Raw genomic sequence first — 26,909 nt, 5'->3', positions numbered from 1 at the left:
AAACTAAATTTTGACACGGGGCCATAACATTAGCTAGAAGTACTGGATCAGTTATTGTTGAAAATGACTAAATGAATTTGCATTTGATCAAACAACAATTTGCATTCTTTGCAACTTTATACGTCTCCAAATTTGGTGATTTTAAAATTTACATTTTTCTGATAAAGTGAAGGTTCACTTTGCTCTACAAGAACTAGATACTTGGTTCTTGCAGACCAGAAATGATATAATCTTACAGAATATAATGCATTATTGTGGATTGAACTAAATAACAGTGCACAAAGTCATTTAAACAAGCACAACCATAAATACCTACAGCATTCACATTATGTCAAAAATATCAATGCGAAAAAAACCATAATATTTTATAGTAAAACACTGATAAGGAGAATTTACTACACAGTGTGTACTTTTATAAGTAAATTTTGCTGATAATACTTACATACAGTTACTCTAGTGAGGTTTCAAATGCAGGACTTTAATTTGTAGTAGCAACGTAAAGGGCCAAAGTACCTCTTCCACCATTGACTGTAAATAATAAATCCAAACATGGGTAAAAAAAAAAACAACACAAACAAATGGGTTGTAATCTTACAAAAAAAAATAAACGCATCAGATGTTCAGATGTAATATCTTATTGTGAAAATCTTGAGCGGAAGCTCAGTGTAAGCGTTTGGACGACTTGACACGGGCTAGTGACGCCATCTTGAAATTGTCCCGACCAGAGGAGGCGAGGAGGAGACGGACTTGGGAAGAACCAGCTCGTCCTAAACTCGATAGCTGCATGAGCTGCACGGATTAACAGGCAGCCTTAGCGCTTATTTGCCATCATATGAGAGTGTTTCCACTTGTTCATTCAAGTCATTTCGACCGGGGACGGTTGTTTGGCCGACTTTGGAGAGGACCATCACACCGGGGGGGGGGGAGCCTCGTAATCGGTTGTTTCCCTGCCGGAGCGGACGGAGCTGAGGTTGTGGCCGGGCAGCCCTGCCGGACCGTCGGACGGAATATAACAACAACAATACACGTTTTGAACCTGCTGTGGAAGACGATCAGAAATGCTCATTGCGACGTGGTTTTGACATTTTTTTTTTTTTTTTGCAACGACGAGAAGGAGCTTACTGAGGAGAAGTTTGATTGGAGAGCGGAGTGCGCTTGATTTCCAGTCCGATGGATGTTAGCCCTGCCCGGCTGTGGCTCGGCTGTTTGCGCCGCTCTTCAGAAAATAACACCAACAGGCACAGGTGAACACGTCTGGTCATAACAATGCTGCAGACCTGGCAAGTACATGACAGCCCTGGCTTCAATGCCAACAAGTCGCCTTTCATTGCTTGTCTGTAAACCTGGAAATACCTCCAACCATTCCCTCCTCTTCTTCATCCTCCTCCTCTTCGTCCCTTCTTTTTTTTTTTTTTTTTTTTTTTAGGCTTGCATTACCTGGGATATTTTGGATTTAGACTCGATCTCGATATTTTCAAGATGCCCTTTTTCCAGAGACAGTGCTCTTCGGAGCACCAAGACATTTAATTTGACTCAATTGTTTTTTTTTATTGTTTTTTTATTTTTGTGCTTTAAAAAAAAAAAAAAAAAAAAAGTAATTCTCTTTCTAGTCAGAGGATCAGATTCGGATGGAAAATGGGAGACGCCACCAAACTGGCCTTCGCCGTTTTCCTCATCTCTTGCTCTTCAGGTGGGTGTGGAGGGGTTATGCATGGCTTATTGTCAGCTGTGGAGAATTCAGTGCAATGCTTAATGTTACCCTCTGCAGAGTGAAATGCATGGGTCGTTGTTGTGTGTGAGGAATGCAGTGCAATGCAATGCAACCCTGTGGGAAGGGTGGGGGGGGGGGGAATCCCACACTGCCAATCTGCCTCATTATTGGTGCCCTTTCTTTGCATCCTCCAGCCTCCGTGTGTGGATGTACATTGTGCATGTTGCAGATGTCAGCAGTGAGCCCTAAGATGGGGCCTGGGGACCTCAAGGGGGCTCCCAGTGGGACACACCAGCACAAGTGGGGTTAGTTTAGTTTAGTTCATGAGGAAAATAGAGAGAATGATATGGGGCCGTGTGTGGATGACTGTTATGTAATGTAAGTAATGACATTATTTGTCAAATTTTATATGAGATGGGGTTCATATGAAGGTTAGGTTTGCGCTGCTGGAATAACAAGTGATTAATTTGTCCAAATTAAGACGAATAACCCCATGTTGTATTTAACAATTTTATTCCAGAAAAATAAGCCCTTCAAGTCCTTTTATGTGTAATTCTGTGGTTGCTACTAAAATATAGATCAGTGGTCGACATTATTGGCTCAATCTCATGGAAATTTTGAGTTTGACTCCGGCAGTGATGCAGGTGGGTTTAACTCTCGTTTCTGCACATTCAGTCTGTAGTATAACATATTAATGGTAAAATGTCATCGAAGCAAAGCCGTTTTCAGCACTCGCCTTGGTAAGCATCAATTATGTGTCCTCATTTCCCAAGGGTGCATTTATAATGAATGTCAGTGGGGTCAGTGAGGTGATAATTAAGAGAGAAAGGTCAACCCAGGAGTGCTGGTTTTCTTCCAGAGTGTATTGTTTTTGTGGATTTGGGTGGACTTAACAGTCAATTTATGTGTGACAGCTCTTACCCGTTTTTACTCAACATTTACTAACCTGAATATTTTCAATGAAATGTTGTCTAAACATAGATAATCAGTTTTAAACATGTTAAGTCACTGGTAGATTTTAGGTTCAATTCCAATAAATATAAACCAGGAAAACTGGTGCATGAGAGGACCTTAAAGGTCATTTCATGCTTTCAGCATCCGCGTGGGTTCACATGACATAAATGACGTTATCTGCCCAAGTCCACAAAGGTCCGCACCGAGCACTATGTGGACGTCCGCGTGCAGCCCAAAATTTGTGACTGGGCTTGTGCCAAAAAAACTAAACGGATTATTATTTTGAAGAAAGGCAGATCCTCGCCTTTATAATTCAGCTTTAAAAGAGTGCAAGGACACGCAGATGGTGAAACCCCTCTCATTGAATAAGTCATCACCACGTCCACCACTGGAGCAATGATGTGTGGGGTCTGTTTGTAATTCGCTTCGTACCTGCTTTCCATCGATGGTGTCCACACATATTGGGAAGTTCCAGAAATCTGGTGCTATGTCTCCCCTCTGTGATTAGGACAGCACGGCAAGAAAAACTCTCTGGTGTACACAAAGCAGGCTGACCCTGAAATAAGTTTGAATGGAGCGGAGTGGATGTCTGCTGTCTGCGAAATAGAGACAAGTCTCATAAGGCTTCAGTTTTGGTGCCGCCTGGCAGAAAGGTGAGAAATAGCAAACCGGTGATTTTAACTTCCTGTTATGATTGTGTCATTTTGTGTTGTGATTGACATGAAGCTAACGCAGCCAGAGATTGCAAAAGAAATTGAAAAAAAAAACATTCCTGCAGGCAGTTTTCCCTCCTGTTGCAGCAGGACTTCGATTGCTGGATTTATATTAAGCAGAGAGAAGTTTCTTTCAAAAGTTAATATTGTTTTGAGCTACTGTTTTCTAGTTTCACAACCTAAAGATATCAGTTTGGAAATAAATAATAGTGAATGGCCTGGCTTATAAAATGTTCAGTGTACATTTCTAAAAGTGGTTCCAATTAAGACTTAAGAAGTAAAAACAAAAAGTCAAATAAACTCTGGAGTTGCAGTGGAATTGTACTTGTACAGTGAGCCCTGGGGTGTCTTTGAGCATTTGAGTAGAGATTAAAAGGTTTCTCAAATACAGTAATAGTCGGGGTTGGTTCGAGTGTAAGCCAGGTGCCGTCTGTATTGCAGAGTGCAGCAGATGATTATTCCTCTCGCTCATTACTGTCTGAAGTGGGGAAATGAATGGTTCCTACTTGAGGCGGAATAATAATCCTCTATGAAATCCAAGTTGAATTGGCACAGCTCAAGACGACACCAAGAAACCTCTGATAAGGGCAGGGCACTTAGCCCAGAGTGGTTTTATTTGATGAGGCCTACTGCATCATGCCAAGAAATCAAGATAACATTAGGATATTTATTCAAAGGCAATCTGTAAAAAAATGGTAGTTTGTGTTGTTTGTCAGCTAACAACTGTGGTTATGCCGTGTTTTTTCTGTTCAAATCTAGTCCTGGTGTCAATCACGTACATTTAACCCCGAGTTATTAAATATTGTTGCATTGTAAACTGTTGTCGAGACATGGCATTAGGCAAATTCATCAAACATAAAACCATTTAAAATATGAATATATTGTATACATCTAAATGTTCAGTTTTTTCAGGAATGGCATCAGTTATTCACCAATTTTAATTGCTAAATAATTTCATGTTGCGTGCAGTTCATGGGATTGCTTGAACAGGATTTCTAGAGAATTAAAATCAGACGTTCTTTGCTTTTATGATATTTGTGAGGCTTTTACTTAAGAGATTCAGTTTAATGTTGCATTCAGCAGCTGCCCTGTGTTTGGATCCATACAGGCATGTCTAATGCTGCTGAAACACCCATTGGTTCAAGGTTGTCTGTCAGAGTGTTGATGTCACAGCACAGTAAATACACGTCATGTGTACGTTTTGTTACTTTGGGTTGAGTTTGAAGCTTTAAAGGGGTGTTTTACTTCCACGCAGCGGATAATGTGATGCTGCATGTTAAACCCGAGTCATCCGCTTGACAGGCGACCTCTGCCTTAGATCTCATGTGAGCTTGAACTGCAAATTGGTAAATATTTACTGTGCTGACTTAAAGTTGCAGCACATTCAGATCCGGTGAGCTTTACTGTGAACACGAGCTGAAGGCTCAGAGAAACTTAGAGGCTGTTTCCATTTGGCTATTTCAATCCGGACATATGCGACCTGGCTGTGATCGGACCACAAGTGGCCAGCAAAAGTACAGGTGGAAACGCACTCGCGAAGCATCGAGCTGTTGATCTGTTCAGGCCACATTCGGAGGTCGCATATGTCCAGATTGATGTAGCCGAATGGAAACAGGGCCTCAGTGGTGATTAAATGTGGTGTTTCCCATCTCGTGTCAGGAACTGCAGATGTGTGTCGACACGGTCAGTTATGTGTGCTAACGGCAAGCACTCGCTGTATATTTGAATGGTTGATAACAGTAATATTTGCCCGTCATGTGACTGTTTGACCTTCTGATCGTCACATCTTTTTCTCATGAGTTGAGAAAATTTAGTGAAAATGGCGGTTTAGATTTCTGCTTGCATCCAGCGCCGAGGCTGCGAGATGGATAAATTTGGGTCTCGTGCTCTGCCTTTACATTTGGCCCCCTGTTTTGTACACTCCAGCAGTTTCACACAGACATTGATCCCCTTGCACACCAGTGTAAGGTTACATCAATATGGCGAGGATGAGCAGCTCTGGGTTTTCTTTTTCTTTTTTTATCCTCAGCAGCACAACAGATCTGATGATTCAGTTTCAGCTCTGCTACACGTCAAACTCGACTTGAAACAGTATCTGAACTCAGTCCAGGGTCTCTGTGTTCTGTCCCGTTGAACTGCACAGAGCTAACGTTTACCTGGCTGACATGCTTCTGGCAACAGATGAAGCCTCTCTGTCACCAAACACTCCCCAATACCGATGTGCTTTTTGGCAATGCTACGTCTCTCTCAGCTCCGTTCTCAGTTTAAATTGACCTCTGACCTTCCTGTTGAGGATTGAAAGAGATCAACAGACTCTTCCCTTCAGCGGCTATTTATACTTTTTCCTGTGATTGTCGTGGTTTTCGGGCTTCTCATCTCCAAATGTTAACTATCTTCATTCTAAATATGTAAGATATTTAATTCTTAAGGTTAAACCTTTCAGATCAGGACATTAACTCATCACTTTTTTAGTCTATATATTGTTATCAAATCAACAGTGTCATTCACAAAAGGTGACCGTTTTGCCTTACTTTTGCTCGTGAATCCCCTTATCAGCTACTCATTCAAAGAAAAATGAGGTGTTTTTGATGTTTACTTGGAAAAACCCAGAAATAATACCCAATTATTAAAACTCTGAAACCCAATAAGGACTAACGGTCCCAACAGCTGACTGAAACTATTGTTTACTCGTGCTCACTGAGCTGAATATTTACTCGTTAAATAGTTTAAAATCAGTGAAGTGCACTGAATCAATAGTTAAATCAAAGAGTGGAAAGTGAGACACTCGTTCCATCTATGAAGCTTTTAACAGCAGTATTGACATTGTTTTAAGAGCTTTTTTGTGATGTTATTTTTCTGTATTTCTGTCTGTAAAAACAGATAACTTCCCTTATAAGTGAAAAAACCAGTAAGAAGGCCAGTTTTTTTTAAAGTCCATAAGTTTTGTACTTGTTCATTTATACCTTTTGTACAGGACTAAACCACTCTTCCTTATCATGCTGTATCTTTCTGCTGCAGCGTTTTGGATGCTTCGTACAGCGGCCGGAGGCCGGATACCAGCTCTGTCCCATTTTTTCCCCTCCTATCTATTTCTAATAAGTTCTCTTGCATTATGCATAAGGCTCCAAAAGCACAGGTGTATTTGTTAAGGCCAGATGTAGCTTCCATGTCCCATTGGGCCTAACTAGCCAGACAGCTTCCTTGCAGGGCTGTGTATCATTCTGTGCCTTAACATCATGAAAACAAAGTGCTCTACCAGTACGTGTTCACTGTGGTAAAATGTTGACCCTTGAAAGCAAGTTGCCAAACCCAGCTGGGGAAATTACAGCCCAAGACCAATCAGAGCGCTGGTTAAAATTAGCCTGTGGCCAGGTGCTTTGTGCTCGGTACACACTGTAAGCTACATGTATGGTGGCTTTCTGTGCATTTAGGTGACGCAAGTCTCTGATTGCATTTCTGCAGTGGAACACAAACTTTGGACTTGAACCGTTTTTACATTGAGTTTGAGGACAATCAAATTATAATTAAGATTAAGGAGTTTGTCACTGACTGGGCCAAAGCTTCCTCTTGTTTGTCTTCTCTTGAATAGAAGTTGTGATGATCTAGTAATCTCGGACTGGAGAAATTAATCTTCATTGATTTGCATTAGACAGGTGTTAATGAAACCAAGTAACAATGGAAAGGAAAAAGGTGCCGATGAGCTTTCCGAAGTTCAGTCAGAAACAGGTTTTCTCAGCTTGTTTATGTGTTTTCACCTTCACTGAGCCGCACTGATTATAAATCAACTTGACTGTATTTGTCGTGTGAATGGCTTGTAAGTCATGAAAGAGTTTAAACTCTTACAATGACGTTTTTAAAGATTATGAAGGCCTAAGGCCTCCTACAACACTCTCACCACATAAATGACTCTCTAAACTTTCACTACAATTAAAAGTCATCCAAACACCATAATTGCTGTCAAGGGGATTTTCTTCAGCAGCAGCGATTTGTTTCAACCTGCTCCTGGTTTCGTCGGACTGAGTATTGCCACACAGGACAATGCCGTGAAAACGCAGCACAGAGGCTGAGTAATGAGAGGAAATCGTTTGAAAGGCAGTTTAGTGTGCTGTTCTCAGGCTGACGTCATGTGATGCAGTAAATATTCGTCACTGCAAACAGGTCAAAGCAAATGTGAAGGATTATTTGCAAATGCTGTAGGCCTCTGAGTCTTTTTAGAACAGCAGTATGGAGCCAGTGAAGGGACTAAAATAACATACATATTTAATTCAGCCTTCACCTCCTTAGAGGAAGCAGAGGCACATGCTTGGAAGAAGAGTGAGGGAGATGTCTTGAGCTGCACTGTTACGGGCTAAAATGATAATTATGATTGCTCTGCCCGGTATTGTATTCATATTTGTTAACAAAATAATAACATGCTTTATCTTGTTTTGCATCTTGTGGCTCCAGTTGGTAGACAGTGATTTCATTGATACTTGTGATCAGTCTTTTTATATGTCTGCGTATATCTGATTAATTGTGTAGTCATAGGAGACGGGTGGGTTCGCGGGGCCGACATGAGGCCACGGTTTCCACCCTGCAACCAGAAGGTCGCGTGTTCGACATCCGCTACAGGCGTTCATCCTGTCAGCGCGTCCTTGAGCCAAAACCCTACCTGCTCAGCTTGTTGTAAGTCATGTCGGATAAGAGCATCAGCTAAAAGCCTAAAATGTAAATGCAGACCAAGCGTACCTCTATAATGGCAAGTCGATGAATTGCCCTTGTAACCATTAGTGAATCAAATTAAAACTAATGAGAAGGAAGCTAGTGAGTCCAGGGTTGAGTAAAACAACATCACCTGGAGTGAGGAGCCTGAATTCTCTGAGATATTTGGTGATGAGCTATGGGATTCTCAGAGTGTAGCTCAACTTGGATAGCTTTTTGGATAAAACTATTCATACTGGACTATTTTATCCAGATTAACCACTTGATGTGTCGGTACCCCAGAGATCGGTCCAGAACGGTCCTTTACTGTAATTAATGCATCCTGCAGATGTTGCTTTATGTGCATGGGAGAGTTTCAGTCTAGACAGGCTGGCTGCTCAGACGGAGAGGCCCTGCTTTGATCCTTGATTAAAAACTGTGAGCTGTACATTCATCATGCTCTTGTTTCGGGCTCTCTCAAGGGTCCTCGCCTGCTTTACGCTCCCTCCTTCCTCCTCCTCCTCTTCCTCTTCCTCTTCCTCTTCTTCATCCATCTCTTGCCAAGATTCCTCACTGTCATGAAGGTCGCTCTAACCTCTTATCACCAAAACCACTAAAGGTTAATGGTGTCTCGGGGACTGAGCACTGTTCGCTCGTGATATTGGGGCTTCATCATCCTGCCATTATTGTTGCTGTCATTTTGCGTTGCTATCTAATAAACCTCAAATGTCATTCAGGATGCAACTGCAGAAACATCACGTTTTACCCGACCGATAATGAACACAAATTGAGCAGAGCAAAACATAGATCCACCAGGAACGTCTGCTAAATACTGGAAAAAGAAAAGAGCTTGTCACTGCGTCTTTCTTTTTTTTGGTGACTTTGAGTGCAAGGCCTTTCAGCTCCTGTAGCTGCTTTGTCTTTTGACACCACTGGCTCACTTGTAGCACCAACTTCCATCTGAAATGCCAGAGAGGTGAGGAGGGGATTTGTTCAGTCTTGAAACTCCTAATGACTGACAGGGTTTTCTGCCCAAGTAACAGGAAAGCTTTTTGAAACGTGACTCATCATCACTGGTATTGATAAACAAAACTATAAACCCTGCAGATACCTTATGGTTATTCTCTGCATCAGGGGAGTCCAATCCTTTACTGCACCTGTAATATAATCTCCATTAAAAATACACAAGTGTTGGTGTTTTATTTTGGCTGCGGTGCCTCGTGACCGGTCCGTGTCATTAGTTTGCACTAAATATAAAAATGAGCCAGGAGTCAGCGAGGTCGTCGGACGGCTGGATGGATGAAAGAGGGGGATTTTATTGACTCTCAACGTTTTATTGGTTTGCTTTGTACAAATGCGCAGCCGGCGAGAGCAAACAGTGAACATAATTGAACGTCAGACAACATGACTTGGAGGGCCACGCGAGATGACTCATAACGGAGCTGTGCATTAGTTACACACCCGCAGCAGCAGCCTGTGATCTAGTGTGGGCTAACCTTGACTAGAGTGTATTTCTGTTCACTTTTACTTCTCCAAAACTTTCTCTTTTTTGTTTTAGTTGAAGTAAAGCGGCAGAATATGATGTCAGATGTTGATTACTGTGACAGAAATGGTATGAATTCTGCTATCATTTTTAAAGGGTTTATTGTCTGCATTACCTTGTGATGGGTGCTTTGCAGCAGTGGATTATGGGAACTCTCTCTCTCTCTCTGAACTGGACTGGACACACAAAGAACCAATCTCCTCATATATAATGTCTGACAGTCTCCTTCGCTCTGGGCCCCGCTCCCTCCTCCTCCTCCCTTTATTCTTCACTCATTGATTGCTTGTTTTATAGAAATGAATTGAAATGGCTGCGCTGCAGGCTTGGTGATATTGCTATATCACTGCAAATTCAATACACAGTTCAGCTTTAAGCCCAAGTGGCACTTAACACACCCTTCAAATAAATCCAAACAATACGAGCACGGAGGGGATCGGGAGGGAGGCAGAGGGGGTTTTGCAGATCTTTCCACAGTACCCTGCGAGAGATAATGAGGCGTTTTAAAATGCTCGTCCTGTAAAGAATGTACGGTATGCAGCGGCCGACTGCGGCCCGGTACACACGGGGCTACGCTGGCATGTGCTCCTTGTGCAAACGCCACAACCTGTGACAACTCATGGCAGAGAGACGCAGATGCTCTCCTGACCTGTCCGGCAACTGACTCCATCAGCGCTAATTGAGGCGGAGACCAATGGGCTCGGGCATACCAGCGAGGATTAAAGGGATTGGATTCAGTTGCTGAGTGCGGTGGTTTTTAATGCCCTCCCCCTCACCGCGTCCCCTCCTCCCTGCCGTGGAAAGAGTGCAGTCTTTGTGACCGGCTCACACGAGCCAACCCAACCACCCCTGCCGTGTCACGACACCATCTGATTGAGCATTATCGTAGCCCTCCAGCGAGACCCTGGCTGCTCTGTAAAATGACCGTCTACTGTAAAATAGTGTCTGCCTATGGGTGTCTCTGCACAGACGAGACTGTTACCTCTCTATTCATTCAGCCGCAGCAGCAGCAAGATTACCACTGCTGCTGCAGGAAAGTCTGAATTAACGTAATTATATAACTTGTATATAACAGCTGCTCTAATTTTCCATAATTTTATGCCAAGAAAAACTCCTCTGCCCCTGGACCCACCATCTTTTCTTGAATTTTTATGATTATCAGATACTTGAGGAGGATAGTGTTCTCTCACATCTCAGAAATCCCGATTAAGCACCAACACTTAACTGCTTCATCAGTCTTTGTGCGCTAGGATTTGAGACTCAGCTGCCAGGCTCTAAAATAGTGCCCAATTTACATACAGTCAGGTGGTAACCCCGCCGGGGGCCAGCGGTCTCTCCTGCTGCCCCTGGCGCCTAATGCCTGTGATAGTCAAACAGCTATAAATGGTGTAAAAAAAAATCTTTATCCAAGGCGGCCAGGAGCTGCCCTCAAGGCAAGTAGTGGGATGCATATCTAACCGGCAGTGCCTACGTTTTGGAGTCAGGGAGGAAGGATTGATGGCAGATGTGGAGAAGTATAGCTGCATTTAGTTTGTTAGGATGTATTTTTTTTTTTCATATAATCTCCCAGTTCCTGAGAAAATCAGCTCTCAGACCTGCAGGATTTATAATCCACCAAGCACTCGTCATCAAGTGAAGAATCTGTTTTCCCCATCCATCAGGTGAATTACAGAAAGACAGATGTAGCTTTCATATTTTCCCCCAATGAAATGCTCATCACTGTTACCTACTCGATAAACCACCTTCAGAAGAGGAGCACAACATAGGCGTGCGGTTTAGGCCTGATTTGTTTAATGCGGCAGCTCAAACCAGGCCTGACTGCTTACAAAACATTTCTGCCTGAACTGAACTTGACCTCAAAGACATGACAGTTTTGTTTTTTATCTAATATACACCGAGTCTGAACTGGACTGCCACTCTCGTGCCTCTTCATCTTCTCTCGTTCTGCAGCACAACATTTGAAAAAACTAGTGCCGAATATGTTTTACATGGAAGACTTTTTGCAGTGAATCCGGCAAGGTGTTAACACTGCTATGATTAGACTTTTTCTACTAAATGTATGCAGATATTCACACATGCAAAAGCCATATTTAGTTGTGTCTTGAGTCAGTTATGTGGGGGACGAGTGTCAAATTGCATCAGCAGCAACAACAAGCATAGCTGGGGAGCCAAGAGGCCGGCTCAGGAGACAGCATTTTGACCTGTGGCCTCAGCCTAACTTCTTTATTCAACGCTATTCAGAAATCATTCCTCACATTTGTTTTTGGCATTGGTCGCACTGATTCTCACACAAAACCAGACCCCCAAACGACCATACATCACCTCACATCTATTTCATCTCTGCCCGGACGCAGATGATAAGTTGATCCTTAGAACAAATTCCATCATAACGAACAATCCCCACTCCTGGCAGGCGCACAAAAAAAGCCTTGATGAATGAGTTGTTTACCTACTTCAGTGCACACAGTGCCGAGTGCAGGCCTGGCCCGCCAAAATGCCACTTCATTATGAGGCTGCAGAGCAGAGTGCAGTGCTGCCTGGCCCTGTGACCAGGCTCACAGAGGAAACTGGATATTAGTTACCGTATACCTCAACAGTTGTCAGGAAAATCATGCCTGATGGACAGCTTTTCAGCCTTAAATGTCACATTTTAATGCAGTTAGAATAAATTCACGTTCCAATTTTCTGTCATTTTTGAATGTATTTAATTTTTTTCGAGCTAAGCACTTCCTGCTGCGGTGTTTCCGCACTGCATGGCCCAGAGATCAGCTGTCAGTGAAACCAGAAACGTAAAGGCATTACTTCCCATGTGACAGGAAGGAAAAGGAAAAAGATTTCCTTCAAGGATTATATATTAGAGGAGGATTATCTATTATATATTATAAGATGCAGTTGGTTTTCAAACCTGTGAGGCTAAACCTTTGCTTGTTTGGCAGATGATGACGGCAGATACTAAAACTCCTAGGGACCAAACTGTTTTTCTTTCCTGCTGCAACAAGCTCACCAACTCCTAAATTAATCAAAACTTTATCTGTTTCACCAGCCAGTTTTAGTTTTGGAGTGGAGAGTACAAAACCTCCGGGCGTTGGTTGGCCTCCTGCCAAAGTGGCTTAGTGGAAATTTCTCCCAACATTTGGCAGGTGGTTGGTGGTCATTTCCCACCCAGCATGCACCTCTGTGGCCTGGCCGCAGATCAGACCAGAACCATCTCTGCTGCGTTGCTTCTGCCTTGTAACCCTCTTGCTCTGCTAATAAAGAGACATGTGCCAGTACACAGGATCTGATGTAGCTCTCCCTTGTGATTTTAGTTTCCTCTGTGGAAGTCTGGCGTGTATTTTACATGCAAGTGTTGGTTGACATGTCATTTGAGTAAGAGTGGGAGCTGTAGCTCAGCTCGGGCTACTCACTGACTCACTAAAGGAAATATTTGGAGGAGGAATTGCTTATGATCGTATTTCGCAAGTAATTGAAACGGTAATAATGCAACATTTTAGTGCAATGTCTGTTTCTGTGCTGAAAAGATTAAATTATCTTTCTGCATCTTTTGATTTAACACAGACAGCTTTCATTTCTTTGAAGGATATAGGAGGTTAAAAACATGTTTCAAAGCCGTATCTCCAGATTTATTACTTAATAATACTAATCAATAACTTAAAGCCATGTTCAGACCAAGAAATATGTCCTGGTATTTTTGTTACTGCCGTATGATTATCACCCTGAAGGCTCATTTCAAATTGTTTTAGTGGCTTTATTTCATCCCAAAATTGAAAGGAGTCAATGGAAAAGGTTAATTGGATGACTTAAATGAACCTATGTGACTTTACTTAAGCAAAACACGGTTGTAAATTTGCTCATTGCACACGGCAATGGAACATTTAAGCTCTGAGAGCTCGAATCAATTTGGCAGATATGGTTTCCTTCAGGTGAACTCGGGCCAGCAGCAAGTTAGCTGTTTGTCAGCCTCCAGGTCTTTCATAGTGCATCTCGCTATCATGGAGGAAAGCGTCACCCTCTGCATCTTTCTGCTCCCGGTGTCACAGCCTCCGCTCTATCTTTCACATTCAGGCCCTCTGAATTGCCTCCACCTAATGTGACCTCCTGGCCGCCAGACAAAAGATTGAATTTTCAATGCCGGCTGCAGATAATCAGTAATCTCCTCCAGTCGCAGCATCTCGGCCAAGTTTGCCATCTTTTCCATCTTCTTATTACACTCTCTCTAGTGAATCACATCCCCTGTTTGCAGCCTAATTGTTTTTTTTTATATTAAAAAAACAAATCCTGTCTAACAACCTTATGTGATTATTCTGCAGTCACAGGAATATCCTATACCCCTCCACTTGGTTTCTTGTGTTTCTGGTGCTATACGAGCTGGGAGCTTAATTACTGTGGATAGCAGCTTCAGCTAAATGGCCGAAATGTAAAAATGTAAAATGTCAGAGTGAATTTTAAGAGCCACCAGTTAGCTAACGAGGGGTGAGGTAGGGTGAGAAGCAGTTTTGCAAAAAGCCCCAGCGAATTGAGAAGTGGGTCGGGTGTTTAGACGTTTTGCAGGGGCGGCATCACTGAAATGTCCGCTGCTAAAGTAGGTCGCGGTTAACCTTGATAAATATCTTGTATGAGTGGAAGAGAGTTGCGTCTCTATGAAATTATGTGGTCATTTTTTTTCCACAAGAAGAAAGGAAATTGTGTAGGAGGAACATGCATTCTGTAATGCGATGCAGTGGTTTGACTGATCGTTCTTCTTTTGGAGGAATATTTATGAGCAAATGTTCATCGTGAGAAAGCAAAAGAGAGACGAAGCTTTGTTTCGAAGATCAATTGAACATCACAAAGTCTTTGGTTTTGCAGTTGAGTTTCTTGGACGTGTCCTCACGGTGACGCATGGCCTCTACATTAAATAGAGGCTTTTCTTTCACATTTATCCCCACGGCCCTACCGCCCAGCACCGCCTCGCACGCAGACATTATTATCAATTAACTAGACATGTTGATTAAGACTAAATAGCATACCCCTGCTTTTAGACACTTTATTTCCCCTCTTTTATTCAGTACTTTGCTTTTACTCTTTTGTTTCCCTTGTTTTCATTCATTTATTTTGACACTCTGGCATTTTTATGTACTGTGCCATTAATTAAATATATGTTACTAGATGAGTTGCTAAGAAAACGACCTTGCATTAGCAGCATTCATAGTCACCCAGCGCTGTTTTTCTTTCTTGATTTCTTTCTCTCCAACAAACCTTATTACGGTGAACAAAGCCTGTGCCACTCTGTGAAAATATCTTTGGGAGACAAAGAGGCCTCTCTCCTTATTGCCTGGATGGATGCTTGTGGGTGGAAGCCCTATTGTGTGTCCTTGCACAATCGCTCGTGTAGGCTCTGCACTCTGTGACATTATCCGCTTTAGTGAACTCTGAGCTCCGACTTAGTCAGAAGATTGATTTCTCTGCTTTATATCCTTCATATCCGCCATACTGCCAGGCAGCCCTTGCCCACCTTTGGCACACGGCGCTATAGGCAGCCGGCCTGTGGTGTCACCTCATTTCAGTGCGGTGATTGATTTGAGCTCTTAACACTGTATTTACAACAGAGTGCTGTATTTGCAGTTCACACGGCTCACCGCTTTTTCAGACACAGTGTAATACCTGAATGGAGATGTACTAAATGGAGCCGTTGAGGTGTTACAGCTTGCAGCGACGACAGGCTTTTTGTCTTGCCTTTTAAATTTGGGAAGTGTCACATTTAAAACCACACTGATTACTGTCACTTTACATGATGTTAGGTTGTTTTCAGAGATATACGCTTAAAGCCTTCAACTCGCAGACCCCGCAGTCAACTGAGATTCTTCTAGTTATATGACAGTAAAGTGAATAATGTTGGGGTTTGAACTGAACTGAACTCTTTAAAAAAAAAAGTGGGTCATTCTTTCTCTTACTTTATCTAATTTCCCTTGCATGAGTCCTCTGGCAGCACAATTATTCGGTCTTTGTTTCCGAATAATGCTGCATACAAACAATGTTTGCTGCATTCATTGTAAGCAACCCCATGCAGAATAGAAATGCATATTCCTAGCACCGCAACGTAACGTCCATGGGGATCAGCGCTAGCATGGCTAATGCTGTTACACCAGAAGTGGCTAATGAGCTAACCTTCCGCTTTACCTCCGCATACCTCTCCATCATTAGCGCCTGCAGCTCCCACGAGGGGCAGAGAGGGGAACGATGCATTCAGCCCCATCCAGGAAGCAGAGAAATAACAGAAACCAGGCGCCGTACAGTACAATACAATAAAAGGCTGATTGGACTGCATCAACTTTCCAAGCAAACAGGGACACTGCAAATGCATTGCTCAGTAGTATGACAGTGCGGTAGGGTATGTGAGAACAGGGGCGTTTGAGGGAAACATCAAATATGTTTCCTTATCTTTCTTCGCCTTCAGCTGAGTTGCGGTTTGAAAATATCGTCTACTCCTTTTTAAAAACAAATGTTAAAACCATCATTCATCACCGGTCACATCAAAACATCTTTATTTTGTCAATTTCCTAATGTGGTTGGAACTCCACTGGAGGCAACAACAACCAAACGGCATGATGGGACATCTGAAGGTTCACACCCAGCAGTTCAGGGCAGAGTATATTGTTACCGTTACTGTCTTTAGGGTGTTTTTCTTTGTTGTACATCATGCAGCTGTATAATAATCCTGACAGGAAGCCCTGCCTTTTCAACAACTCTTCTTCACACCTAATCTCCGCTGCAGATGGGAGTGTCTTGCTCAAGGGCTTGTTGGCAGAAACACGTTTGGAGAGTTCATTTTCCCGGCACAAGCAGCGGTTTGAAACAACAAAGTTCAACTTAATTTGGTGTAGTCAAGTAGTTTTTTTATTTGAATACAGATAATGTAATGTAAAGGCACTTTCAAAGAGCCTGTAGGAGGCAGTGAAGTTAAGACCGCATGAACCACACGTCAGATGAGGTAATCTTCCCCGTGGCGTTATTCGTGCTGATGTGCACGCTTGGGCAAACTCTGAATCGTTTCCACAAGCAGATTTACAGACTTTGCACCCATATCTCCTTGTACTTCTGCACATACACCATTCGTGTAAATAAAAACATGTATGCTGTTTTTTTTGTGTTTTTTAAAACAATTATTTCTGTATTTTCAACGTCACTCACTCCAGACTGTTTGTCTCCCCTCTCTTTTTGCTTGAGCCATTTGCTCTCAGTCACGCAGGCGGCATTTCACGGTTGCACCTGTTGCTGTGAAATAGTTTGAGGCTTCATGGGAAACGGATTTGACGAGAGAAAAATGCCGTCAGTGCTGCTAAGAGGCAGAGTGACCTCGCCTGTCAGTGAAGTCGCCACTCTCCTCTCACTTCCATCTGCAGCTGTTAATGTCGATGAAAAGGGACCTGCGGCGCTTCCAGGGCCCGTGTTGGCATTAACTGGCTTTACTTAAGCAGCCATTTTATTGAAAAATACATGATATTTCTAAAGTTAACCGCCATTACGCAAGCTAAGGCATAATTTCTGGCAGCCACTCTGACTGCAGACATGGTCAGGGCGGACAGGACACTTCTCCTCTGCCAGAGCAATCATGTCACAGATAATGATCACATAAACTGGAGCATTATTCTCGATTTGTCCTGAACTTTTGCATTACATTACAGAGCACTTCTGAGACATTAAAAGCAACAATAAATAAAAGGTGGTAAGGTCAAAAGTGTGAAGTCCTAGAAGGGTGGAATGTAAAATGTAACTTTGATAAAGAGTGGAGTGAAACAGCTTTGGGTCAAGAACTGAACGTCTTCACCGTATTGAGCACGAGACATTACACTGACAGTCACCGCTGAGTTATTGCACCTTAACAGTACAAACCAACTGATATGAAGGAAACAATCCTGGTTTCCTGTGAGTCTGAATGTTTGGGTTTGCAGCAGCAGGAAGCAGGCAGACGGAGGCTGACTGTCCTCGGTCTTGTCAGCAGTCTAAACTGGACTAACTCTCTGACAGGTGATGAGAGGCAGCAGCAGCAACACTAAACTGACAAGCTGTCATGCAGTCATTTCCCCGGATATCGGTTTGCGAAAACCTGCTGCCTGTGTTCATCCGCAGGAAATCAGAGTCCCCTTTATTTTGGCGGGGAGAGAAGTCGATTGGCTGGGCTCCTTTGTGTTTGTGAACAGAATCTGAGTTCTCCATTTCACCCCGTTTTCCTCTATAACCTTTTATTTTCAGTCATGCCTGGCTGGTTTTTATTGTTCATCTTAAAAAAGCTCTCATTTTTCATTGGTGTATTGACACTGAAGCACTGGGGGATCCAGATAGAAAAGTGCCTTGCAAGTGAATTTTATTGTTCCTAAATGTTTTATGACTTCACCACATCTCATACTTTGAGGCTGTAAAGAAATGTCCTTCGTCCGGTTATGGATACAAAACTAAATTATCTTTTTTGTCAATGACAGGGCAGGAAAATAACTTTTTATGTCCAACTTTCTTTACCTGACAAGATGTTTGATGGCGTCATTTATCTTCCAGTCAACAATGCACAGAAGCATTCTTCACTAAGACAAAAATAAATTAAAGAATGCCCTCTTCGTCCTTTCCAGGAGCCATCCTGGGACGCTCAGAGACGCAGGAGTGCGTCTACTACAACTCCAGCTGGGAGAAGGAGCGAACAAACCGCAGCGGCATCGAACCCTGCTATGGCGAGAAGGACAAGCGGCGGCACTGCTTCGCCACGTGGAAGAACGTCTCGGGTACCGTGGAGATCGTCAAGCAAGGCTGCTGGCTGGACGACGTCAACTGCTACGACAGGTACGCAGGAGGTGGCAGCAAACCAGAAATACACCAGAAATACAGTAAAGAATACCTCGAAGAGATTCTAGTATACAAGGCTGCTGAATAAACATCTGTTAGAAGCTTTCCTTTACCATGCCCAAGCCGAAATAGACTGGCTTTGATTAATGTATATTTTTCCGTGGTAGATGAAATTCCAGGTGATATTTGCGTAGCAACCAGCACACTCTCTTTTACAATATGAAACATATGATTTTGTGGGAGGTTTGTGTTGTTATAAACCGAATCATGGTTTTAAAAAACGATGATTTGAGAGTTGAAATATCAAACTCATAATATATCAAAGACCACCCTTGTATCCACCATCTGTGGGGATAAGCAGAGGACCATTCTTTGGTTTTGATCGTGGCGGGGGTCCTTGCTAAAAAGCTGTCCATTAATTCCTGACAGACAGCAGCAGTCTCTCAGTCAGGACAAAGCCAGCACATCATGACAGAGGCTGGATTCTAAATACATTTAAGATCACCTTAAGCATAGTTTTTGTCCCTCTGTGTGCGCTTCCATGTGAATGACTCGCACAAGGATATATTTTAATTACCACAAGCGAGGAAATCTGAAAAGCTCTCCTGAATGTGGATTCAGCCTGATGCATACGCCTGAACTCAGGACAGTAAACAGATATTAATAGAGGGTATTATTATAGTTTCTTCCTTGCTAGAACATCCACCTGGCATCAGATGCCTGGTTGAGCCTGTTCTGTTGGTGCTTTCCTTTGATTCCTGAGCGATAAAGTTGCTGTAGAATCTGCAGCCCGCACAGTTCGGGTACCTCTGCTCAGACGGCGCCGCCTCGCCTCCCTGGAGAGTCCAGAGCAAGTCGAGGGCGGCTGCCACTTCCTTTGGCTTTTATCTGATGACTGTGTGAGTGTGAAGGAGAGACTGTGCAGTTGTTACAGTACATGCGCGTTTGTTTGCATGTGTGTATATTGGCTTATGTAGGAGTTATTTGTAGTTCTTTTGTTTTATGTCTTCTGCAGCAGCAGGGGAATGAGAGGTGTGTGTGTGTGTGTGTGTGTGTGTGTGTGTGTGTGTGTGTGTGTGTGTGTGTGTGTGTGTGTGTGTGTGTGTGTGTGTGTGTGCGTGCGTGCGTCTCTGTCTGTGTGTGTGTGTGTGTGTGTCTCTGTCTGTCTGTGTCTGTGTTAATGCTTTTTGCACAGCGTCATGCCTTCTGCATTAAGAGGTGTGTAGGCACTTGCCACTTCACTCGTGCACATGTGTGCGCGCGCACTTGCACTTTGAAAACTAAATTGCTTCCACGTCGTTTGCAGTGTGCAGAGGGGAAAGAGAGGAGAGGATTGTGAGTGTTTCTAATTCCCACCTCCGTGTCCTCTGCAGTAATGAGTGTGTGGAGAGGAAGGAGAGTCCCGACGTTTTCTTCTGCTGCTGTGAAGGCAACATGTGCAACGAGAGGTTCCTGTATGCACCTGAAGCGCCCCCGCAGAGCGACCCGCACCATTCAACCGCCTACAGTATGTACAGTTCAACATACAGCAGTATACCTCTGAAGCACAAACATGCAGTGGTTTGTACTATAGTCAGACTCACAGTGGATTTTCTTTGGTCTGTTTCACACTGTGTATTCAGGTTTTACAGGTGAACAAAAGGTATCACTTTTCAAAGTAACATTGGCACCGCAGTGCTTGTAAATATGTCATTCCCTATATAATTATCAACTCAGTTTTTATGGCACAATTCATGCATACACATATAAAATGCAACACAGAATTCTCATCATAAAAAGAAAGAATCATCAGCATATACAATACAACAATGATATATACAGTAAAATAGGATCATTCGATAATATAAAGAAATGTTATTAAACTTTTTCTACCATCAGCAGAACATCCACACTTTCACTTTGAATGCGCAGTCTTGTGCAAAGCGTATGATGTAAGATACATTTGCTCTGGACAGCTGCCATCTGCTGAGCTTCCAGGTGTTCAGGTCTTAAAAAATATTGAAGGCTTCAAGGAATGATAATACAAACAACAAATCCAGATTTGAGGAGGACATGTCTAGGCTTCATTCAGTGCTGCAGCTGAAATGCTGACGTGCTCATCCGGGCAGTCTGAAGGGAATGTTGAAACATCTGTGTGTGATTGTGAAAATGTGACTGTTAGTTCCATATACAGGTTTCTCATTGTCAACCACTGCCAAAAGTGTTCGGAAGAAGCCTTAATAGAAATATATTTATAGTTGTTAATGTGTTAACATGGTGTTTACTATCACTTAATATGGTATCATTGAAAGTAGACCAAAAGCACTGAACTTGATGCTTTTCATTCTTATTTAAAGAGCCGATCTCCAGAAGATATATAAAATATGTCTCTGCCTTTGACCAGCATTTTGTTTGGTAACCAACCGGTGGCGTTTCTGGTGTCCTTGCACTCATCACTTTACAGCGAAATTGTCCAACAGGCCCGCCTGTCTCTTTATATTCTTTTAACTGTTACACCCTGTTCCCTGACAAACACCCTGAGAGTCCCACCATGCAGCTGGTGCAGGCCCATCGGGCTCTACCCCTTCCTTATTACCCCCCACCCCGAGGATGGCATCGGTGGTCGGCGTTTGAGCGTCGGCGCTTTGACAGCACTGCCGAATCAGACTGTCGCACCTTGTGACGGGAGGACAGGCTGAGCCAGCAGGCGTCACCCAGCGACTCCTGCAGGGGTCGGACACAGTTCAGAGCTCTGTTATTTTTGGCAGGCGGATTACGTTATGTCACGAGATGGATTTGCTAATCCTGCTGTGTGCGTGTTTGTGTGTGCGTGCATTGATATGATCTCTAAGCACAGTGGCAGTAAGCTTTAAGCAGGGTTAGTGCTGCACTTAGAGATGATGTAGCACAATGTCAAGCCAATCAGGTGTGCTGTACTCCGTCTTTCTCTATTTCTCTTTGTTCCTGTGTGTTTTATTTGACAGTCTTCACAGCATTTTATGCTTTTTTGCTTTACATTTGTTTTTGTGAAGATAAAATAAGTTGCACCTTGTTAATTGTCCTCTTCTTTCCACAACCCTCTTTCTTTCTCACCCCACAGCCACCTCCAACCCATTTTCCCAGAAGCCCCAGCTCTTCAGCACTCTGCTTTACTCCCTGGTTCCCATCATAGGCCTGGCCGCCGTCGTGCTCTTCTCCTTCTGGATGTGGAGACATCACAAACTGGCCTACCCGGCCGCCCTCGTCCCCACACATGTAAGTCGTCCCCTCGTCTTCATCTTTGGTCCACAACACTCATCGCTGTAGTCTGTTTTCAGAGGTCACCTGCCAATCAAATGGCGTGACTATGGTGTCCTCTTTCTTCAGAATTGCTGTTGATGCAGTTAGAGGTTCTCTTTTTGTCAGTTCAGCCTTGGCGACCATCGGGGCCTGCTCCATCTGTTAATTGCAAACAAAGAGGAAATGTAAAACGCATCAGTTCCTCTGTGGAAAATGCTTTCTCTCCTGGAAACATATACTGTTTGGAAGTAAACGTAGGAATAACTCGGACAGTACAGAGTTACCCCCATACTGTGCAGTGTGGTATCTACTGAAGCACTGAATTCAGCTACAGGTAAAAGAATATTTACTGTAGAACATTTGGCACTTGGTTTTGTTGACATATATTTGACATAAGTCAATACTCGTTAGCTGCTCCCATAGAAAGACTGTAATATTGTATAAAGTTTGCAGTATGACACACTGTGCACCACCTTCTTTGTGTAACCAACCTTCAACTTTACCACTGCTCTAGTTTCATCAGTGGGCTCAAACAGTCTTGGCCTTTCCTGCCCGGTGCAGCAGAGGGACTGAGCTACGGTCAGCCAGAACGGACACACTGAGCGGAGAGTTTGGATAATTGCTTTTTAGTTTCTTCTTTTAAACTTGTATCGAAGGATAAGAGGAGCCCTGGTTCTGTCTTTTTCTTTCTCTGTGTGTTTCTTTCAGAGCAAACAGACTGGCTTTTTAATGCAGCAGATGAGGTGTCAGGAGATGAACTGAGCACGGACTGCTCACATTGTGTCAGATAGGCTTTTAATCACACCTAAGTGTTAGAATGTATGTGTAAAATACTCTGAAGTTTTAAGCACATATTGGGCTATTACGGTTAAAATAATGGCATTGGCAAAATAGATTTTTCACCATGTAACAATGTACTTGTTCACCTTTCATTGCCTATTCTGCCAAGCTTTTTCCACAGCTGCATTCTTTGCTGCACTCTTGCTCATTCTCATGTCTTAACCTGAGTCGGGCAGGCTCAACACCTTTTAAACCTCTTAGACATTTCTCACATCTCTGCTCTTGTATGACTGAAAATAAGGCTGTTCCTCCAAATTCCTGATGAATCTAGTTTCTGCGATTCGGAGCCTGTTTTAACCCGACAGCAGCAGAGCTATATTCTCTGCTGCTCGGCAGCAGGGGAAAAAGAAAACTCATGCAGAGCTTCCACCGTATGGAAGAGGAGTCAGGGGCCTCTGCATTATTGATGAGGCTTTATATAGGCAAACAAAACTAAACACAGAGACGCTCGCAGCTCTGCCTCAGAGGATGGTGGTGGTGGGTGGGAGAGTGGGGAGTGTGGGGGAGGGAGTGAAGAGAGCCATGCAATTCTCTCAACTTAGTTATTGTATTTGCACAGTTCTAAAGCATGGTAGGGAAAAGATAAAAAGACAGTGACACAATACAATTTGGAGACAAATGCTGGTGTGCATTGGAAAAACAACAGCGCTAAGAGGCTTATGAAGCATCTTACCTGGGAACAGATAGATGAATAAATAAACAACATCAAGCAAAACAAGATCATGACCAAAAAAACAGTGGATTAGATAACAAATGATAATACAGTGGAAGAAAAGCAACACCTAAAGGATTCATACAATCACTTGGGGGTGAAATTAAATGAAATAGCCGGCATGGAACAAATGAAGTCATTCTGGATGTGTGTAATCACGTGTGTGCAGAAGTGTATTATTGCATGAATGAGTAGGTGTACAAGGACGGGAGAAAGAAAGGAGGTCACTCGCACAGCAATGTGTTTAAAAGTCAGCTCGTATGCATTTCTGGAAGGAGGTGATGCAGTAAGCTCCACTTGCCCGCTGCTTGGAGAGATGTATTTGCAGTCCCCGCTGTTGTTTCTGTGTCCATAGCTTGTTTGGCAATTGATTAAACCTTGTTTTCAATATAGAAGATGGAGAAAACCATTGAGAAGAGAGAGATGGATGCAGCAGGAGGGGAGATATGGAGGGATTTATTCCTGTCTCTTTTTTTTTTAGGTTGTTGTTGAAGAATGTGTTTTTATGTTGCACCACAGGCTGCATTAAAAAAAAAAAGCAGAGGTGACTCGTACAATCACTCAAACAGCTCACTCTTGCAAAGTCACCAAGGACAGCTTCTAGCAATTGTTACACTGTTGAGAGTAAAAACACACGGCGAACACCTTCCGTTCCACCACAGGTTACTGAAGTAGGCCGCGCGGCACCTGCTCAATACAATCACACACATGTAAGGGGGCGTTTAAGGACTTTTCTAGAGAGTAAAATATCTTTAAAACCTGAAAAATCACTGACATGAGAACGGCATCGATCTTCTCGTCGAACTGTCGGCAGGAAAACAAATGTTTGTGAAAATGTGGAATATCAAACTCTCGTGCTGTCCAAAGGCTCTTGACAAATTGTCACAGTTTGTCAGATGAATAATTTCTCTATATTTTCTAAAGGAGACATCAGTTACATGAAAAATTCTATCGTTATATTTCACGGCTCTCATTGAAGTGTCAAAAACAAAGGATATTTTATAGCTTCAGTTTAAAAAAAATGACAAACTGGAATTTCCGTTCTGCTTTGTCATTCTTGTTTCTGCGCTTCATTGCATTCACCAGAGCGTACAGAACGATACTTAGTCATGTATTTTTTAATGTGACAGCAACAAATTGGACACACCTGTTGAGGGTTAGATTTTAAGGCCTTCTGTGTGTGGTGGAAGTCATTCTAGCTATTAATCATACCTGTTGGTAATAGAGCACTTTCCTCGCTCGCTGACAAACATCCGCGTGCCAACTGCAACAATGCATCCGGTAAAACGGTAGTGCTCTGCATCACACTACGCACATTTAATCTAAATCTCTAATTAAAACGAGCAGGAATGTGATTATGTCATAACAAGCAGCTGCAGTCGGAACAAACCCGGAGACAAAGACGTAACTTCAATGAACGTTCATGATCCCAGCAACTGAGGTCAGAAACTAAAGGACTCATTTGCAAAGTTTCAAAAAAATAAATACGAGTCACCCTAAAACGTTCCGAATTTTCAACATGGTCACATCTTCTCTGGTCTGACGGGGTTTATAGTCAGTTAAAGGGAAAAAAGGTAATCACCATTAGTTTCTGTGCAAGGTAATGAAACATGCAGTCTTCACGATACAAAAGTAATTGTTCCCACTTAATGATCATGATTGAATCCATTATCGCGGCTCTGCTCTCTAATTTTACAATGCAGGGTAGCGGAGAAATAAAGACTACCTTCCTAGTTAAAAAGAGCTCCTGCTGCATGTTCTCATGTAGTCGTCAGGTTTACATCAGGCCAGGTTGGAGGTGGAGGTCATAAAGAGGACTTATCAAAATGCCTGCTGGACTTTCTTCAGCTCTCGTTTAATTTATAGATTTCGACAGCCCTTATCCAGTGTGAAATGCGGAAATTGATATGCGGCAGAGTCATTTTGTCTCACACTGTCATTATGTCATTATGATTGTGGTCCATCATGGGCCGCATATTTGCCACCAAGCCTCCATTATTCACACCACATTGCGAAGTGGAGGCAAACTGGAATTGATTCTGTCTGAGTACACAGACCCACAGCTTTCACACGAAGAGGCCCCGAGCACTTAAACATAGGTCTAGCCATTTTTTTCGACCTGGACCCTATTTTCTCATCTCTATCCATCTTACCAGTCGATTCTGACCAAAATCTCATCAATGGCTTTATTATGGAGCTACTTACATCTTGTTTGTCTGGGTCCAGTTTTCCAAAGAAGTCCTACAGGATCACTGGACTCCACACCATTTATTTTATGTTTATAGTCCCTAAGATAGCAGAATTTTGCCACGTGCTGTTAAAGAAATTGAACTTAAATGAGATTGAGTTGCGTTTTTGACTTGTTTGTTATATTTTTGTCTTTTTGCTGGGCAACAGCAGTTGTTATACACACATTGCCATTTGAGATGTGACTGAACTCGAGATTATATATTAAATTGTTGTGTTCTGGGATGTTTTTTTACTTCCAGAGTTTGGTTTCGGTACCAAAACCTTTGTTTCCTTTTGTATCGGCATTACTTTCAGAACAAAAACAGCTGTAGTTGAAAGAGACCGTCTTTATGTGATTTTTGTACAGCTCTCCTCTTCAGAGGGGCTTTTTTTCACTTTCTGAACCCAGCGTCTCTGTCCGATTGTTCCATGCGTCTGTCGTCAAAATGATGTTGCTGTGAACTTGGCATTTCTGTTTCTTTGGCTTTCACTGTGATCTTTTGACACATTATTCGGTTTATTTTCAGTTGCTCTGCTGAAGAGCATCATTTAAGTTCCTAAAATGTGCCATCTTGCCTTTGGTGCTGTGCTTCCTTCTATGATCCATGGGGGATTACAAACACCTGTGGCCCTTAACATGTCCTGAGCCACAGCTTTGGAAGCCCTGACCTGGAGCACACGAGGTTATTCGGGGTCGACCCATCTTCTCTACCTTTTCCTTCTTTACCTACCTGCCTCTATTTCTTCCACTAACTGACAGAAAGTAGCAATAATTTCTCTGTTTGCTTCTTATGTTCTTTTTCAACAAGCACGCCTTTCACATTATGGTGGAGGTAAGAGCAGTTTAACTGAAGTTGAAACACTATTAGTTTTCTCCCCTTTTTTGGGTTCAGAGCTTGGTATGAACTCTCCACTTCAATCCCAGACCACCATTTTGTTCTTCTCTTTGGTTTTTCGACAGTGTCTTGTTTACTCTGTTCGTAATACATTTCTGTCCATTGTTGTTTTTTTTCTGCCTGAGTTAATTGCATGGATGGATGTCTTTTGTGTTCCCTGCTGAAAATGTATCGTGCATGGTGGAAAATGGCTAACGTGGCTCTGAATGCAGCCCCCTCTCTCTGTATGAATGTCCACCTGTGATGTTTATGTAACACAGTGTGTGTGATGTGACCCAGTTTCCAGAATGTATCTGCTTAGACCTATGGCTCACCCTGTTTCCCCATGCAGGGACACAGCAGAGGTGTTTGAAACTGAAACTGCAGCTCACTTTTCCATCTCATGTGCAGACTGAGGATGAGTGCAGATACATTTTGCATAAGTAGTAGCGTTGCCACTTATCTGGAACATTTTTCAAGTCAGCGAGTGTAAATTACTTAAATACAAGAGGAGCATAAGCCCTCGCGAATGTACTTTGGCTCAGAATTTATCAAATTGGAGTCGATGTATGGCTGCAGACAT

The 26,909-nt window shown here is 42.9% G+C and overlaps 1 protein-coding gene across 4 annotated transcripts in view; it reads left to right on the top strand.

Annotated features, from left to right (window-relative positions):
• Positions 1–705: 705 nt before the first annotated feature.
• LOC138620806 (activin receptor type-2A-like) overlaps positions 706–26,909 on the top strand; it is a 42,261-nt gene continuing 16,057 nt past the window's right edge. For 2 of the 4 annotated variants that reach the window (XM_069698343.1, XM_069698345.1), the window contains exons 1-5: positions 706–1,690; positions 18,202–18,409; positions 19,786–19,919; positions 21,492–21,646; positions 26,261–26,284. In XM_069698343.1, the coding sequence (XP_069554444.1) occupies positions 1,636–1,690; positions 18,202–18,409; positions 19,786–19,919; positions 21,492–21,646; positions 26,261–26,284 (576 nt within the window). In that variant the 5' untranslated portion in view covers positions 706–1,635. The remainder of the gene's footprint in view (positions 1,691–18,201; positions 18,410–19,785; positions 19,920–21,491; positions 21,647–26,260; positions 26,285–26,909) is intronic. The other 2 variants (XM_069698344.1, XM_069698346.1) reach the window with 1 other exon arrangement.

The sequence above is a fragment of the Brachyistius frenatus genome, unplaced genomic scaffold (genome assembly GCF_029030835.1).
Source record: "Brachyistius frenatus isolate BFR_SWC_R1_liver_20210118 unplaced genomic scaffold, ASM2903083v1 Contig_26, whole genome shotgun sequence".
NCBI lineage: Eukaryota > Metazoa > Chordata > Actinopteri > Embiotocidae > Brachyistius > Brachyistius frenatus.
This window is presented reverse-complemented; position numbering and strand designations above follow the sequence as displayed.